Here is a 19,164-nt window from a genome sequence, read left to right on the forward strand (position 1 = left end):
ATTTAAAAAGGAAGCTATAGATTTAAGTGCATTTTCTGAAAAACAGGAGCAACTGATACTAGTGAAGAAGCTAGCTTTCAACTCAGGATGATAGAAAAAATCCTAACAAAATAAATATTATGAAATAATACTAAATAAAAAACTGAGAAGAAAATATTAACAGTAAATTAATAAAATGATAAAAGAGAGACCAAAAAGTTGACCCATAAAACAAACGAACTGGTTACGTGAAAAGACAGAGATATCTGTGCAAGCATAACCAAGAAAAACAAAAACAGATAGTCACTAAAAATAGCAGCATGAATGGAAAAGGCTTCTAATTATAATTATAGTAACTGCTAACTTTTACTGTATGCTTAATGATGTGCCAGGTGCTGTTTTCAATACTTTACATGTAATTAGCCTATTTATTTTTTTTTATTTTTAATTTATTTATTATTATTATACTTTAAGTTGTAGGGTACATGTGCATAACGTGCAGGTTTGTTACATATGTATACTTGTGCCATGTTGGTGTGCTGCACCCATCAACTTGTCATTTACATCAGGTATAACTCCCAATGCAATCCCTCCCCCCTCCCCCCTCCCCAGGACAGGCCCCTGTGTGTAGGTGCTATCATTTTAATCTCCATTGATGAGATAGGTGCTATCATTTTAATCTCCATTTTACAGATGAGAAAACTATGCCACAAAGAGTTTAATTAACAAGGTGACGATCACACACCTGTGAGTGATGGAGCTCGTTCATCAACAGAGGCAGTCCAACCCTAGGCCCTGTATTATTAGCCATCATTATCTTTACACTACCTTCAAGATATAGAGAATATTTCAAGAAATATAGAAGAGACTTTAACATTATTAGAAAATATCATGTTAAACTTCATTGCAGTAAATATAAAATTTTGCATAAACAGGCACTTATTTTTCAAAAATAACAATTAGCTGGAGAAGATTTAGAAGACTAATTATAAGACCTACCTAACCCCTTTTCCCTGACCCCTACTCTCACCAAAGGAGAAAAACTATTCAGTTTCACATGGGAGTTCTACCAAATTTTCAATAATAAGAAATTCCCATTTCATCCAAAATGTCCTAGAGCATTGAAAAGGATAAAAAATATTTCGGTCGATTTTACAAAATACAAGTAACCATTGTAATTTCTTTTGCTGGGGGAGGGCCCAGAAAGACTGCAGAGAAAGAGATGTGTCTAGGTCCTTGCATTATCTGAAAAAAATTTTAATTTGCCCTCACTTTTAATTGAATAAGATAAAAATTCTTTAGTCAATTTTACAAAACCTTAAAGTGTAGCAAGAGAAAATAAAAACCACAGCTCAATATCATTATGATTTAGATGCAAAATTCACATATACACATACACGTGCACACACACATACACACACAGAAGTCAATAAATTGAAACCATTGTGAGTTTATCTCAGAATTGGAAGAATAGATCAAAATAGAAACTCTAGTAACTTTATAATAATCTAGTAGGTGCAAGAAAATTATTTCACAATGTTCAAAGCTCACACATGATTAAGAAAAATGGAAACTAAAAAAAAGCTTCTTTATATTGGTAACGTGTATCTATTAAAAAACCTATGGCAAAAGGCTTTTTCTGTTTAGGATACATTAGAATCGTCTTCACTGAAGCCAAGAATGTGAAGAGATGTCAATGTTATTATTTAACACAATTGAAATGAAAGGTTCTTGTTAATGTGGGACTCAGTATTTTAATAATGTCAGTTCTCCTAAAATAACATATGAATTTAGCACAATCCCAATAAAATCTTAATGATATTTCCCCAACTCTTGACAAGATTATTCTAAAATTCATATAAAACAGTGAATATACAAGAAAAACTTTCTCATTTGGAACAAAAGGGACTTTCTGCCAGATATAAGAATGCATTTCAACTATATTGATAAAAACATTAGTGGCACTAATATAAGAAAAGGCAAATAAATTAATATAACAGAATATATATGTATATGTATGTGTAAAGGTGTATGCCTCATATACACACATGAAAATCTGGCATTTAATAAAAGGAGCGTTTCGATTCAGGGGAAAGTTTTTAGGACAACTGATTTGCAAGTATTACTGGTTTTATTTTTTTAGATTAATATTTTATATCCAACAAATAACACATATATAGCATGTGCTATATAACTTTTCTGCATTTAAGAATATACTTAATAGACTTAAATCTTAGTTTCCTGATCATCTCCTTAACTCTAATATATGTGATAGGTTTATATTAACATTATCATGAAGATCTTTCAGCTGCTTAATCATATTATTTGCTACAGAATTAGTTAAGTGTTTCTTCGTCTTCTATTTTCTTGAAGAGTTTGTGTTGAGTTTGTCATTATTTCTTCCCCTAATGTTAGGGCGAATTCATTAGTGGAGCCACATGGGCCTGGAATTTTCTCTGTAGGAAATTTTTTAAACTATAAATTTAATGTCTTTAATAAATATAAATCTCTTCTGTTATTTGTTTCTATGTAAGTGAACTTTGGCAGTGTCTTTTGGGAAATTTAGCCATTTCATCTAAGTCGTTGAGTTTATCAGCATGAAGTTTATCTCCTAATAACATTTTAATATTTGTGTAATCTGTAATGATGTGTCCCTTTTCATTTCCCAAATTGGTAAACTGTGTCTTCTATTTTTCTCTGATCAGTTTGACTAATGGTTGATCAATTTGTTTTTCAAAAAACCATCATTAGTTTCATTGCTTTTGTTTGTTTGTTTTCTGCTCTCATTTTACTATTCCTTTTTCTCTACTAACTTTGAGTTTAATTTGCTTTCTTTTTCTGGTTTTTGAAAATGAAAGCTTAGAAAATTAATTTTGGATATTTACATTTTTTCTAATACAAGCATTTTAATGCTATAAATTTCCTTTTAAGCACTGCTTTAGCTGTATCCCACAAACTTTGATATGCTGTGTTTTCTTTTTCATTCAGTTAAAATATTTTCTAATTTGACTTGTGATTTCTTCTTCGATTAATGGGTTATTTAGAAGTATGTTGTCTTGCTTCCCAATTTGGGAAGATTTTCCAAAACTCTTTCTGCTATCCTTTTTAACTTAATTTCATTCTTGTAAGAGAACATAGTTGAAAGGATTTAAATTATTTAAACATGTTAAAATTTGGTTTATGGCCCAGACTATAATCTACTATGATAAATCCTCCATGCACAGTTGAACATAATGTGTTCTACTGTTGTTTGGTGGAATACTCCGTAAGTGTCAATTACTTAAGGTGATTAAAGGCGTTGTTGAAGGTTTCTATATTCCTACTGGTTTTTCTACCAATTATTGAGAGAGTGATGTTGAAATCTCCAACTAAAATTATGGACTTTTCTACTTCTCCTCTTCTTTCTATCAGTTTTGGTTCAACGTTTTTTGAAGTTCTGTTATCAGAAGCACAAACATTTAGGCTTATGTCCTCTTGATGAGCCAACTCCTTTTATCATTATAAAATATCATTTTTTTCTATAGTCATATTTCAACTGCTTTCTGAAAACATTTCTGAAATTTTGAGATCTCTAATTTGTTTTCTCTCCTTTCTTATCATGGTAATAATTTATTATCCTTTGTACTTCTGTGTGGCCATTTCAAACATAGAAAAGAAATGAGATTAGTCACTTATCTTGACCTTGACATTAATGTGGAAAAACCTTAAGCCAAATTAACTTTTGAGAAAACAATTCCCTTAATCAGCAATGCATTTCTTTGGCTACTTTGGTTGTAGGATAAACAATTGTTTCAGACAAGCTTAAGTAAAATGATTTCATGGAAATCTGAATCATGATTGCAGAACAACTGAGTTCTGGTAGAACTGAGCCCCAAGGCAGGTTCTGGATCCAAGGCAGTCCTGGAAATACCGGAAAAGTCTGAAAATTGATTTCAAATGTATGTCATCCATTTTCTTTCTAGCTTATTCATTCCTTCTTCTCTTTGAACCATCTTTTTTCCTACTGCTTTGCTTCTGCTTTATAACAATAGGTTGCCTTGGTCAAATTACTTAACCTCTCCATGCCTTGGTCTCTGGGAGTAATAACAAGGGTTATTGTTCATAGGGTTGTTGTAAAGACCACTTAACACAGAGAATAGCACACAGCAATCATTTATTTTACCTGTTACTATCTTGTTTGAAAGAAAACTTAATGGAAAGATGTAATATTTATGACAAGCTGTCTAAATAACCATTTTGTTGCATTAGGTGTGCAAATTTTTCTTACATAAGATTATATGATAACTTTCTTTTGGAGCTTAGTATCAGGAAAAAGCTTGTCTCTTAAAGAACTGATGTATGCCTTTTCATCAGGTGTTGAGACTTCTGTAGTTCTTCACATCTTCCTTTTTGCCGAGTCTACCCAGAAGTTGAAAGAGAAACTTAATGTTCCCTCATAGTAACTATAGCAATTCCACTGGGGAGCATATTTACATACTTTATTTATTTGCTTTCTATTTTCTAGTTATAATCTGACAGCTGTATAATACAAAGGTTTTTGTTGTTGTTGTTGTTGTTGTTGTTTTGGTGTTTTTGTTTTTTGTTTTTTTGTTTTTGAGACAGAGTCTTGCTCTGTCACCCAGGCTGGAGTTCAATGGCGCAATCTCAGCTCACTGCAACCTCTGCTTCACAGGTTCAAGCAATTCTCCTGCCTCAGCCTCCTGAGTAGCTGGGATTACAGGTGTGTACCACCACGCCTGACTAATTTTTATATTTTTAGTAGAGACAGGGTTTCACCATGTTGGCCAGGCTGGTCTCGAACTCCTGACCTCAGGTGATCCGCCCGCCTCGGCCTCCAAAGTGCTGGGATTACAGACGTGAGCCACCATGTCCAGCCTACAAAGTCTGAACTCTAAGTTTCTTTAATCTATTCTGGAAACAAAGTCAACAAGCAAAGAAGTGTTATTTTATGTAAGTCCAAGGCCTAAAAGTTGAAAACACAATCCCTGCTTTCAAAGACTCCAGTCTAGAGCAGAGTTCATTTCTTATGACAACTCACATTAAGAAAAAATACAAAAATTAGCTGGGTGTGGTGGCGCACATCTGTAATTCCAGCTACTCAGGAGGCTGAGGCAGGAGAAGTGCTTAAACCCGGGAGGTGGAGATTGCAGTGAGCTGAGATTGCAGTGAGCCAAGATTATGCCACTGCACTCCAGCCCGGGCGACAGAGCAAGACTCCATCTCAAAAAAAAAACAAAAACAAAAAACAAAATCAGACACTTACATTGCAATTCAGCACATGTATAAATGTGTGTGTAATATATTAAACCAATGTTTAAAAGCACAAATATGCAAAATGTTCCGATCGGTTTATAATTATTAACTCAATTAATTATAACTATTTTAGGAAACAGGCCCTATTATCATTATCTTTATTTTTTTCAGATTAGGTAACTGAAGTACAGAAAGGTTAAGTAACTTCGCCAAAGTCAACTAGATACTTTGTCAATGAGAGTAAATCTGGGACTGGAGTCCAGAGAGTATGGTTTTAAAATTCATGCTCTGTTCCATTACACATGGCAGCCTCCCAGTATTTAGCTTTCTTCTATGCAATGCGTTTCTTTCTATCCTATTTGTCTACACTCTCTTTCCATTTCTTAAATCCTAGCCATGATCCCCAATCTGATGGGTCACAATCACTACCCAATAATGAGTCACAATCTATATACTATCCATACTATAGTACATACATACATAGTACATACATACATAGTATAGAACATACTACAGTATGTTAAATATTAATAAAGGGGAAATAAAATACTTGTACTTGACTGTCAATGGCCAGCAAGATAGTTCAAACAGGAGCTCTGCACTCTACCAAGTGGATCAAAGGAGGCCTCACAAAGCAGGAAACAGTTAAGTTGAGGCTGGAAGATAAATAAAAGCTTGCCTAGTACACAAAGCATGAGAGAAAGCAGAGGGTTTTCCAGGCAGAACACATGTGCAAGGCTATGAAGGGGTAAAAGATCATGGGTTCTCATTCCTGTGAGGTGAGCTAAGCACTGTATGAGTAGAGTACCAAGGATGCACATATGAGCAGAACAGCAAAGGCCCCAGCTCTCTTGAAGCTTGTAGTCTAGTATAGGAAACAATTATACTAGCAATGGCAATATAGTACTATAAGTGTACTGGAGATTACAAGATTATATCAAGTTTATCTAATACAGTCAAGTCATTTAAGAATGAGTAAGAGTCATGAGACAATTAGGAGAAAAATCATTCTAGGCCAAGAGAATGGAAATACACTAAGAATGAGAGATGAGAGAAAACATAGAATAATGAAGACCTGAGTATTTTCAGAGGCAGAATGGTATAATGCTCCAAGAATGAGTGCTAGACCCAGACTGCATAGATTCAAAGTCACCTCTTCTACTTGTTATCTGTGTGTCCTTGGGAAAGTTACTTAATATCCCTGTGCATCAATTCTTAGCTGTAAATTGAACTAATAAATTCTTTTTGTGAATTAAATGAATGAATATATATGAGGCACTTAAAATAATTCCTGAAACATAGAAAATGCTCTACAAATATTAGTCATTACTATTATTTTTGCAAGAAGATGAATTTCAAAGCAAGAACAGAAGGAATTAAACTGGAAACAGTATGCATGGGCTGGGATGAGGCTGGCCTTAATTAAAAAGTATTTCTTGAGTGCCTACTATGTGGATATTGTTATAGGTGCTGGAGATTCAGCAGTGAACAAGACATCCCACTAGTTGCTGGGGTCAGTTCAGAAGGAGTCATTTTTTATCTATTGCTTTATTTAGTCCCCATGTTTACTCCATTGGTAAGTTCTGATCTCCCTATCACTTAAATATATTCTAAATTAAACCATTTCTCATCATTTCCACTACATCTACCCTAGTCAAGCCACCATCATCTTTTGCTCGGGGTGCTCCCCCGTCAAATATCCACAGAGCCCAACAGCCTTGAATGATCCCTTTAAACTAAAGTGACAGCATATCATTTCCCTGCATAAAATGAGCCAAAGGTTTCCTAGCATACTTAGAAGAAAATTTAGGCTTTTTGGAAATTATTCTGACCAAATAACTTCTGAGCCCTTAGGAACAATGTGAAGGGAATTTTAAAACATCCAAGAAGCAAAAAAGAGATTTGGAAAGATTCTTATTGATCATCTAAGAGTTTGGAAGATACTATAGTAATTAATTAATAAGTAAATTAATAAACAATTTTTATTAATGTAAGGACAGAGGCAATCAACATTGGTAAATTTCCCAACAACACAAATCTTTCAATATATAAACCTTGACTAAAACAAAAACTAATAAAGCAAAACATACAATTAAAACTTTTCTAAAATATATTACTTATTTCCCTGCCATATGAAATAGAGTAAGGTCAACAAAATAATGCTTTGTTAGGAATTCTGTTATTTAATTTCAACACAATGTAAATACACTGAAAAGGGTGGCTGTAGGGCCCAGTCATGCCTTGCCCCTTGTCCCCAGTCTGTCATTTTCATAGTGGCCAATTATTTTATCATCCCCATGTCAGCTAGTATTTCAGTATTTTAGCTTCTTCCTTACAAATTTAATTTACCTGAAGTAGGAAAAACAGGATGCTTCCATAAAAAGCAATATAGGCAAGCTAGTTAAATAAGAAAACCTAATTTTATATACATGTGTAAGTCGGCAGACTTGGCCTAAGGATGCCTCCACAGCCCTTCTGACAGTAAAATATGTAGGCTATTTTTCTGGAGCTTTTCTTTGTTGTGTCAAGGTTTGCATGCATATACTGATGTTGGTTAATGTAAATCTGACATCTGAATTAGTGATGTGTCCCTGATATTCTTTTTATGAAGGAACTGTCAAGTTTTGCCTGCACTGTGTAGATTGCAGGGAAGAAGAGGAAGAAGTTTCTCTATCTGGGTTTTCTGGCTATACAGTATCTCTGATGTACAATACAGCAAAGTGCAACAGAAGAAGGTATGCCTGTATTTAATTCGACTTAACATGCTTGCACTTTGGCTTGAAGACAAGCACTTAAAGTATATTGAAAGATTTTTATATAGTGATATGTAGAAAATTGGGATTAATAGTTAAAGCACAGAGCTTGAAGATGTTAATACACACACATATATACACATAATATGCACACATACAATATATATATTTATAGACACACACACTACATATATATATATACATATACACACACACATATATATCTTGATAAGTTGCCTTCCTAGATCAAAGAAAGGGTGATCATATTTTAATGGTCTCAGAGAGTCACTGAAATACAAACATGAAGTTTTAAAAGCTTCCAAATAATAAAAACTATCAAGGAAAAGTATCTCCTACAAACTTATATTCTCATTTTCATTTCTTATAACTAGACATTTAAATGCTTTTATTTTAAAAGAGAATAAAAAAATAAAAACAAAAGAGAATGATAATGCTGTTCCCTTCTAATCTGGAGGTGGGCATCACCTGATTATGCTTCCCAGAAAAGTGCCTGGTCTGGTAATATCTGTGGAAACCCTGATGAAGCAAAAGAGCTTTTGTGAATCCATAACTTGGTTTTGCTTTAAACAATGAGATGGTGACACTGGTTATTACCACATCTCCAATTTCCAACATAGAAAACAGAACAGGATACGGATATAGGCCAGGGAGATGATTTTTCCATAGTTGCAGTAACCTCAGTAATTTTAAGGATTGTTTTTTGGCCATCATGGAGGCTTGAAAAGGGTCTAAATAGTTTTTAATCTTCCCTGTTTTCTTAATACAGAAAGAACACACTATCAAAGACAACACACAACATAATAAAACCATCTTGCCCCATACATTGAGAGTGATGTGGCTGGATCATTGTTTATCCCACTGACTGACAGTTCTGGCTGATTCATCCTCTGTGGTACCTGTGTGCTTGTCTCCTTTTATCTTTTTTTATTTATCACTTTGTCCTATCACACTGAAAAAGGAATTTCCCAAATGGTTTTTAAATAGAGAAGTACATTTTGCTCTTACAGGTTCATGGGCTATTGTAGGAAAAACCACATCCTCCAGCTATATTCTGTGTATTTCTAAAACTGCGAGTTTATCCATACATTTCTGAAAAGTTTTTATTGCAACTTGAAATTTTCTTTAAAAACTGGCTGGGCACGATGGCTCCCAGCTCTCATGCCAGCACTTTGGGAGGCTGAGGTGAGAGGACTGCGTGAAGCCAGGAGTTCAAGTTCAATCTGGGCAACAAAGTGAGTCCCTGTCTCTATAAAAGTAAAAAGTCCTCTCATTGATTAGTATTATAAGTTTGAAATATATCTTATTTAAAACTCTGCCTTTAGGACATGATGAAAATGATACTTAGTACAACAAAAAGGTATTTAAAGAGAAATGATAAATTAATATCACTACATACATCAACACATAAAGTTAATGCAAAATATTTAGGCTATTTATACTATTAATAAATGCTTAAAAGCCAAAGAAAAATGAGCAATGATAATAATAGTCTCAATTGCGTGTCATCGACATGTGTTTCACATAGAGAATCTCATTTAATTCCTGTAAGAATTTCTTGTTATTATGCTCTCCAAATAGTTGTGGAAAGCAAAGATGAGAGAAAGCAGGTAACCTCCTTAAGACAATACAGGTATTACATAACAAAGCCAAGTTTTCAACTGCAGAAGGAATCAGCTCCTCTAATAGCCAGAGCTGCAAGTCATGACTCCCATGGTCTCCTCTCAGAGATATTTTTTAAAAACGTCTATTAGAGCTGGTAAACTTAAACACCATATGTGAAAATAATATTTTAAAGCAAACTCCTAAGGGACACAAAGATATAAATGCGTAAAAAATTGGCATTTCTATGTTCTGTTGACATTTGAAATCTTTTCTTTTATCTCTATATTTGGTTTTGGTGAAAATTTGAGACCATTTTTTTGCACCTAGTGAACATTGTTGTTTTATTCTGTCTTGTTTTGTTTTTCAAAAATCTCCTTCCAACTACATTTTTAAAATTCCCCAATTTTAAACTTTATTGATATCAGTCTTTTCCCCCTTCTTCTTTCCATTTTTTCTTCTTCTTCCCTTCCTTCTCTTTCTTTTCTTTTAAATCATGGCAAAACGGTCTTTTCATTCCTGGTTTCAGAGAGATCCGATCTAGAAGATCCGATCTAGAGATCTTCTAGCTAGAGATCTGATCTAGAAGACAATGCCAGAATTTTTTCAAAAAGGAGTGACAATTTCTTCTCTCTTTCCATCTGCATTCTCTGTAATCACTTATTTTTAAAAAATATTCATGAGAAAGAAATTTTCTCTTCATTTTGGAACACCAAAATCTTCTTTCCTAGCAAGAAACGGGTTCTTCCTTCTCTTGCCCACCTATCTCTGTCTCATCTGGAGATTAGTCATGTAAACATTTGCTTGGCAACTGGTTTCTTCAGGAAGTTAATTTGCAAACCTCCATAGAGAATTTAATTTATTACTTTACCAAACAGCAAACTGTTTTAAGAGAAACCAAAATGATTTCATAAAAAATTTCAAAAGTAAACAAAAATGAATTAAGCAGAGGAAGAGCACACTTGAAAGGATCTAACTTCCAATAAAGAATTATGAAATATTGTATCTTAAATACATGGGCTTCATCTTGCTCCATATGTTTAGAATGCCAAGGCATTGTGCAAATCCAGAAGCTAGATTTGCATATAAAAAGTATATTTGTAGTTCATAAAAGTACCTTTGGATGAAAATTTTGAAATTCAAGATAAAAACCTAGTCTGTAAGAAAAAAACGTAGACTGGCAAAACACTAATTTACTTTGAGTAAGTATAATACAATTCAAAATGAGGCAGGAGAAAAAGGCTTTAAAAGATATGAAAGTAAATTGTTCTTTGTTTCTTTACAGCCCAAACTCACTGAATATAGTAACAAACAGTCCTAACTGCCACTGAGCTTGCTGACAAAGTGATGTTCAATAAACACCCACTGATGATACTAAAAACAAGATATTTGGAAAGAAAGTAATATCTTAGAGATGCACACAATTTTGAACCAAATATATTCTTCCATATAATAGAACTTGATATCTGAAGCAGAAAATAATATTGAGCAGATTAACATACTCTGTCCCCAGATGATTTTGTTTCCTCATATACATAGCTAAATCTGTAAAGTGCCCTCTAGAAATGTTTATTTGAATCTATAAATGACTCTTTTATTACTTAGCTACTCAAAGTAATTATGATATGATAATAAGTGATATTTTAAGTTCTTTTTGAAAACAATAATGCATTCTGATAATATCATACAGAATTAAAAACCCGACGCACAGAAACTCTTCTGACATGACTGTCTGTACTTGTTAAAGATCAGTTAGATAGTAGCAGTGAACCATTTGAAGTTCACTGCTAAGTCAAATTTGACTTTGTAGTTTAAAGTCAAATCATCATTATCAAATACGGAATGTGAATACAATGGATTTGATTGTTTTAAATGAACCTATAAGGCACAACAATAATCTAGTCACTTAGAAAGTAATGAAGCATACTGAAATTTCTTCTGTGAAGGTAGATGATACAAAACCCAGAAGCCCTTTGCCTTTGAACAATTCTATCCATTCCAAAGTAAAATACACCCCCATCACTTGGGTTTGGCCATTCCAGTGACAACTATATGTTAGCTTACCCTGCTTCCTTACTCATTTACATTTTATTATGAGGTCAAGGAATGGCTCACTGTGGAGGTCACATTCAAGTTGACACCTGCATAAGAAGTGTCAGCAATAAGGCCACTTCGGGAGTAGAGACTGGTGGGGAGAAAGAGAGAGAAGGTCAGAGAGCTCAGTAAAGTCCAGACCATGCACAGCTTCAGGCCAGGTGAAGAATGGGAAGCTATTGGCAGATTTTAAGCAGGGGAATGTCATGATCTAATGTTTTCAAGAGACCACTCTAGCAGGAGGAGTGCGGTGGAGTGAGAGTGGGTGTGGGTAGAGCAGTTATATGACCATTTAAGTGATCTTAGCAGACATGATGGAAGCTTTGCAGTGAAGACCAGGAGATGAACATGGGATATATTTTGGAGTTGTATCTGATCGGGCATACTGATGGATTAGAGGGGAGTAGCAGTAAGCAAGGTAAAACTCAAGGCTGCCTTGATGATATTTGCTGAATTGAGGAAAGGCTGTGGGAAGAATATTGCAGATAGGAGAGGAGTAGGGGTGAAGCAAGAGTCCAGTTTTGGGTTATATTAACCTTGGAATGTCTGTGATATATCCAAGTAGACACATCAAGGAGGCAATTGGATCTAAAAACTTTCAGCTTGGTAGAGAGGTCAGTGCTGGATTTATAAATTAAGTAGCCATCGGGTTATTGCTAATGTTTAAAGCTGTAAGACTGGGTCCAGGTTGAGAGTATGACTGACGTGCACCTAGGACCCAGCCTTTGTACACCTCACTACTGAAAGTTTGGAAAGAGAAAACCAGCCTGCAAAGAAGACTGAAGTGTTCCAGTGTGGAGGAAAACCATAGAAAATGGCATCCCGAAAGTCACAAGCACACAATGTTCAAGAAGATGAGAGCGTTCAACTCGGTCAAATGCTGTGAAGACATCAACGAAGCTGGGAACAGAAACATAACTATTAGATGTGATAAAACTAGAGGTCATGGGTGACCTTAAAGAGGCATTTCAGTAAGTATGGGGGCTGGAAACCTATTTAGAGTCAACTGAGGCAAAAATGAAACGTGAAAATATTAAGACAGCACTTTTGTTTGCTGCCTTGGGTAGAGAAAAATGGGGTAGAACCTGGAAGGGGATAATGTCAAGAAAAATGTTTGAGTAGAAATGAATACCAGTGAGACTGATCCAATGAAAATGGAGAAATTGATGGTGTAGGAGAAAAACAAATTTAACTGCAGGAGGAAGTCTTGGGAGCAGGTAAGAGGGGATAAGAGGAAGCACAGCAGAGGGACCATACTTAGATGACAGTAGGAACTCTCCACCCATCGCATTGGGAGGAAAGTCAGAGCGTGTGAGTTTATACATAAGTAGGTTGGTATATTTTGAGGTACATGATGAGGGGTTATTTTGAAACTAGACACAGAGCATATGTGTACTATGGGATATCAAAGCCAGTGTACATCATTTGTATTAATGAGTATACACAAATATATTGATCACCATCTTAAAGACATGAATAAGGCAGTAGAGAGAGGGATTTGAGGATATATCTTAGACATTGTTTTTGCCTGATTTGATTCTTCCATTTCTACCCATTACATTTTCATATACTGAAGATCTATGACTTTCTAGTTAGATAATTTTATAATGCTACCAGACAGGGAGCCAAACTCAAAATCTATCTTCCTTGAGAAGTTCTATCCTATTGTCTTAGTCTTCTCTGATTGTTTCTTGACCTCTAGGCTGCACCTCACAGTACAGTTGGCACTCAATCATTTCATATTTGTCTCTTGCTCATAGGTCTTATTGTCTCAAGTAGATGTTAAGGTTCCAGGATGCGGCCAAGTATTTTATAATAAAATATCATTGTCTCTCCCACTGCGAAAAACCTAGTATTAGATATAAAGTGAGTATTTAATAAATGTTTCTTGATCAATTTATCTTTTAAGGGTTGAATGGCTATAAAGAGTTTTATGCAGTAATTCCTTGGCTAACAGACTACACGTAATTCTTCACGGCACCTGCTGGGCATTGCTGGGAGATGCTGAAATCATTCATCAATTTTCTCCTTTTTATGCTATTCAATTAGTCTGTCTAGGGCAAGGTCTAGAATGTATATCAATCAAAAGCACAATAATGACCTGTGTACAAGCTATCTCCATACTAATGATTTGCATCCACTATCTTACAGAAAGAGCTTTGGTCTAAGAAAGCACTGAAGTGAAGGAAACTTTAAGGAGAATACTGTAGTAAGAACTGAGAATTACCCAGTGTTACCGTTGCAAATAGTTTAATGATGAGTTTGAAATCAATTTGGCAGTACCTTTAGTGGAAAAATAATATTAAGAGAATACTCATCACTATAGCCTATTTTGCATTGTCTTAGATAAAAATTTTTCTTCAGCCTGCACTGAAAGCTTAAATGTCAGTAGACTTTTAGTATATGGACTTCTAGTTTGTTGAAATTATGTGTAGCATGTTTAGTTTTTAATTTAATTCCAATTCTTAAGGCAATCAAAACTATTTGGATATAATATTTAAATCAGAATCCAAATATGGCATACATATATTTTTCTTTTAAGAAGTAGTTGTACTGTCATACAATATTGACCTTTAATTTTATGTAACAGGTTATCACGGAAAGTTAAAGAATTAATCATCAGAATAGCATTTAACCAAAAATCCCACATACCATATACATGGTAGTCTATAGAGCTCTGCAGAAGTGAGTGATTACAACTACTATAAAATTTTGTCATTCTATAAAGTAGTCATTGACAGAATAAATGACTGTTTTTCCATGTTATATGCAAATTGACAAAGATAATATCTGATAAAATGGAAAGCACCAAGAGACGTAGAACTTCAGAATATATGAAACCCACACCAAAATATCATTAGCAACACTCTTTCAGTAGAATCCCATAGCATGAGACAATATTAATAGAGAGAATCTTTTAAGAACATTTGTTGCATAAAATATTTTAATTGAAACAATTAATGAATTCCATAAGATAAGTGTAGATTTACAAGATTTCCATTTTTCAATACTTACATGAAAAGATCTGATAACAGAGCCACTAAGTATAGGTAAGAAATATTAAACCTGTTTAGCTATTATTCTAGGTTTCTATTCATTTCTCACTAACTTACATTGATTTTTGTACTGCTTTTATTCATCCTATAAATTAGACTCCAACTGGTGATAAATGTCAAAGTTTGCATTGTTCATCTAAAAAAAAAATCTAGACAATTTAGAATTATTTAAAAATTAACCAATAAACTATGATCCATTTGCTTTCTTTGTGAGCGCTTGGGTGGAAAAGGAGACATATTAGTACATTAGTAAGGTGTTTCTTTTTCTTTAATCACCAGGAGAAAAGATATATAAATCTTTTTCTTAAAGCTTTTTTCTTTCCCATGGAGACAACACATCTTAAAACGAAGGTTAACAAGCAATTAATAGCACAGACTTAACTAAATATTGCAAATGTGATAGTATAATATCTTGGTAAATATGGGAATTTTGAGAGCCATAAAATTAAAGACTTTGATATGTGTGAGATCAATAGACATGACTTATCACTATTTAATATGAGCTTTAATTTTTAAATGCCATGTTCCAATGAAAAAGTATATTACACAGGAAAATTGAAATTTCAATAAAGAATCAAGACAAAAGAAACAAACTTTATATTAAAGTACCTCTAAAGGTTGTACTTACGCAGCAACCTCCTCTTTTGACAATCCTTTGAAATTCACCTCTAGATAATGATCTATGTCATCTTTTTCTTTGATCAATTGAGACCTAAATGAAATAGAAAGAAATAATAAAGCACCACCTTATCAAGTTGAAAAGCTACCAAACATGTAAAATGCCACTAGGAGAATAGAAATATTCAGGGTATAATACCATATATAATAAATGCAATAGCTATAGAGTTAGGTCATTGGCTGATCATTTCAAAATTTTATCTTTCCTGAATGGAAAATGATAAGGAAGAATATTAAACCCAGTATGTAAACAAATAAAACACCAACACCTTGAAATAATTCACTTTCTACTTAAGAGTCTTCTCCTCAAAGCTTACAAGATCTATTTTGCTCACATTTTTTCGTGGTGTAACTTTCCAACTGCTGAAGTTATATACTGTTTGGCACAGAATCCAGAGCCCAGAACACCTGTTTGATTCAAACGTATAACATGAATTTGTCCCAAACATTACTCAATTTTGTCCTGAAATGCTCTTTGAACAGTTTTTTAAATCACACATAAAACTCAAATTACTAAAGGTTCAAGGTGTGATAATGATTTTAAGAAGCCCTTATTGAAAATATATTATACTTGTAGTGCATTCATTCTTCACACCCATTTGCACCTTTAAAAATAAGCATGCTATCAACTTCTCATAACTATGATGATATGGAACTAAACAAATACCAGTGTTTTATTCAGAAGCTATTAAAGAATGTTGATACAAACTTTGCCTTTAGGGGGTATGATAAAAATCTTTTTCTTCAATGAAATGAATACAAGAAAAAGTTTTCTTTAAAACTCATCCTATCCTACGGATATGAGATTTGGCTATGCTTTTGCTCACCTTGAAAACAAAAGATAAATTAAATCCTTTAAAAAGACAGAAAGAATAAGCTTTTTCAGACTTCATAAATATTTTACATTATTCAAAAGTAAAACAAAAAATATGTATATATATTATAGTTACACACATGAATTATACATTCATTGAAAGATTTATCTGCTATAGGAAAAGAAAATGTTGATTTACTATTTTAAAAGAATTTTTATGTTAGTTTAGCTGAATGTATTTATTTTGGTCTGGGGGCTTTGGTTTTTCCTAGAAGAAATACTAAAAATGAGGCATGAGAACAAAGAAGACTCCTAATACTTTGATCATTATACCTTGCAGGAATGGAAAAGTAGGCATATAAAGAAAATAAACCTATGTATGCAAACTATTTATATTGGTAAATAATATGTGTATTACAAAAAGTCAATAGAATTATAAATGGCAATTTCAAAATAGCACAATCAGTTAATATTCATAATTATGACAAAATGTATCAGTTTCTCTGTCCTGCATTTCCTCAGTGACACTTTGAGTAGCTCAGCAGTCACTCATGGGCAGCAGCAGTTTGATGATGCATTTTCAGGCCCCAGCATCATCTCAGGAGCTGATTCATGCCCTCCAATCTACCCTACAAGTAAGGCTCTACCCTCCTTCTTCCTAAACATAAGTCAGCCCTTGGGACCTTATAGATTAAAAGCATTACACCTTTCAGTCCGGGCATGGTGGCTCATCCCTACAATCTCAGCATTTTGGGAGGCCAAGGTGGGTGAATCATTTGAGGCCAGGAGTTCCAGACCAGCCTGGCCAACATGGCAAAACCTGTCTCTACTAAAAATACAAAAAATTAGCTGGGCATAGTGATGCATGCCTGTGGTCCCAGCTACTCAGGAGGTTGAGGTACGATAATCGCTTGAACCCAGGAGGCAGAGGTTGCAGTGAGCTGAGATCACACCACTGCACTCCAGCCTAGGTGACAGAGTAAGACTCTGCCTTAAAAAGAAAAAAGCTTGACACTTTTCATTCCCAAAGCTTCTGCTTTCTGTTCTCCACACACATTTAAAACAGGAAACTTACCTCCAAAACTCTATGGGAACCATGATATAATTGCAATAGGAAATAAAATGATGAAATAACAACTAGATTAATAAATAAATAATTTGCAGTATTTGAATGTGGTTCATAAATCCTTTTGAAACAACAGATTTCAATATTCTCAATATAACAAGGTATGTTTCTCCTCTCTTGAAATGATTTTATTTTCTGAGATACATTATTGACATTTCTTACTACAGAAAATTCATTCTGTAGGAAAATAAGTAAAAACCAGGGGCATGTACCTTGGAATTTTTCTGGAGGAGCAAGGCAGCTTCTGTCTGGCTAAGGCTGTAAGCTTCGGGCGTGTCATGGGCAGTGGGGGCAGGGTGGTCATTTCGGACTACAAAAAGAAATAAGTAGAAATTGTATTTTAAAGAATAAATCTTTCGAAGGATCCTTTAAGACATTATTAGAGATTCACAGTCTGTCATCTTAGTTGAGAATGTCTACAATGTAGTGCTATAGCTGTGTTATTCAGGAATGATGCTCAGTGAGTGGATTCTGTAGGTTGCTTCTCTCATTATTTTCCTCCATTGTCTGCTTTTTGGCCAATTTATTATTTGTCTGTATCTTCACCACAAAGTAGATAAGAAGAAAATATGATAAAAGCATTGATGGTTCAGTTGGCATATTTGGTAAGAGTTTTGTAAGGGACATGATTGCAATTAAAGAATAAAGCTTTTTAGGATAGCTATGGATTTCCAATGTTTATGTGTTGCTTTCCTGTTATTATCAATAATTGAAAATTGCTCATACTTGGTGTTTTCTAAAAGCCTTATAGCTCGCAAATAAAGGCTTTCCCTTAGATGTGATAGATGATAAGAACAATTCTCAACAAGGAGACAGCTGCCCTGAGAAAGCACACAGCCATAACAATATAATGAATCACTTCAAAATGTACTGTTTTTAAAAAGTTGTTTAAAACAACTTTATCTCACACTTTACATGGGTCAGGAATAAGGACAGGGTATGATAGGCATGGATTTTTTCTCCTCCATGATGACAGGAGCCTCTGCAGAGAAAATTCAGAAGCTGTAGTAACCCAATGATAGGGGACAGGAATCACCTTGAAGTGTCTTCACTCACTTTTCTAGTGGTTGATGCTAACTCTTAGCTGGGACTCAACTGGGGCTATCTGCTAGAACTCATACATGTGGTCTCCTCATGTGGCATAGGCTTCTTCACATCATGGCAACCTAAGACTTCTTATGTAGCAGCTCCAGGCTCCAAAGGCAAGTATTTTAGAGAATAGGCAGGCAGAAGCTTTATCCCCTTTTAGGGTCTACCCTTGGAAGTCACATAGCATCCACTTCTGCTGTAATAACAAGTTCACCCAGATTCAAGGCAAATGAACACAGAACCACCTATTGATAGGGGAGTGTCAAAGTTTCATTGTAAGAAAAGAATATGGCATGGGAGATACTGTTGCAGCCCTTTTTGGAAAATGCACTGTGCCACAGTGGTGAGCAATTAGGAAGGCAAGTCTATAAAATCAAGTTATCTAAATCTTACTCCAAAGCGACATGTGGACATGATGTCTGTGAACTTAGAATAGAAAAATTGTTACATGGTGCAAGGGCTCTCAGATGCAAAAGAACCCACGCTTCTGTTAAATAGAGAGGCATCCAAAAGGCCAGGGGCTCCTGATCCCACCCCCTCTATATCTACCAGGTTTGACCTGTACTCTTAGCTTCATCAAGCAACTGAAAGACTTGTTTTAGGTTTTAAACAGCTTATCTTCAGCATTACTACCTGTGTGACCCAGGGAAAATCACAATAAAATCTGGGCCTTGAATATATTCAGCAGATATTTAGTGAGCT

At 34.5% G+C, this 19,164-nt stretch overlaps 1 protein-coding gene and 1 long non-coding RNA gene across 3 annotated transcripts in view; one reads left to right on the plus strand and one right to left on the minus strand.

Annotated features, from left to right (window-relative positions):
- TTC29 (tetratricopeptide repeat domain 29) overlaps nt 1-19,164 on the minus strand; it is a 279,537-nt gene that overhangs the window by 256,008 nt on the left and 4,365 nt on the right. For both annotated transcript variants that reach the window (XR_012435150.1, XM_045392931.2), the window contains exons 3-4: nt 17,586-17,683; nt 15,384-15,467 (exon numbers count right to left, since the gene is read on the minus strand). Coding sequence is in view for 1 of the 2 variants with exons in the window: in XM_045392931.2 (XP_045248866.1) it covers nt 15,384-15,467; nt 17,586-17,677 (176 nt within the window). In the remaining variant the exon portion in view is untranslated. The remainder of the gene's footprint in view (nt 1-15,383; nt 15,468-17,585; nt 17,684-19,164) is intronic.
- LOC135971016 (uncharacterized) overlaps nt 11,780-19,164 on the plus strand; it is a 42,394-nt gene continuing 35,009 nt past the window's right edge. Inside the window, exon 1 of the long non-coding RNA XR_010587033.1 lies at nt 11,780-12,117. This is a non-coding gene — a long non-coding RNA (uncharacterized lncRNA). The remainder of the gene's footprint in view (nt 12,118-19,164) is intronic.

Source organism: Macaca fascicularis, chromosome 5 (assembly GCF_037993035.2).
Source record: "Macaca fascicularis isolate 582-1 chromosome 5, T2T-MFA8v1.1".
Taxonomy (NCBI): Eukaryota; Metazoa; Chordata; class Mammalia; order Primates; family Cercopithecidae; genus Macaca; species Macaca fascicularis.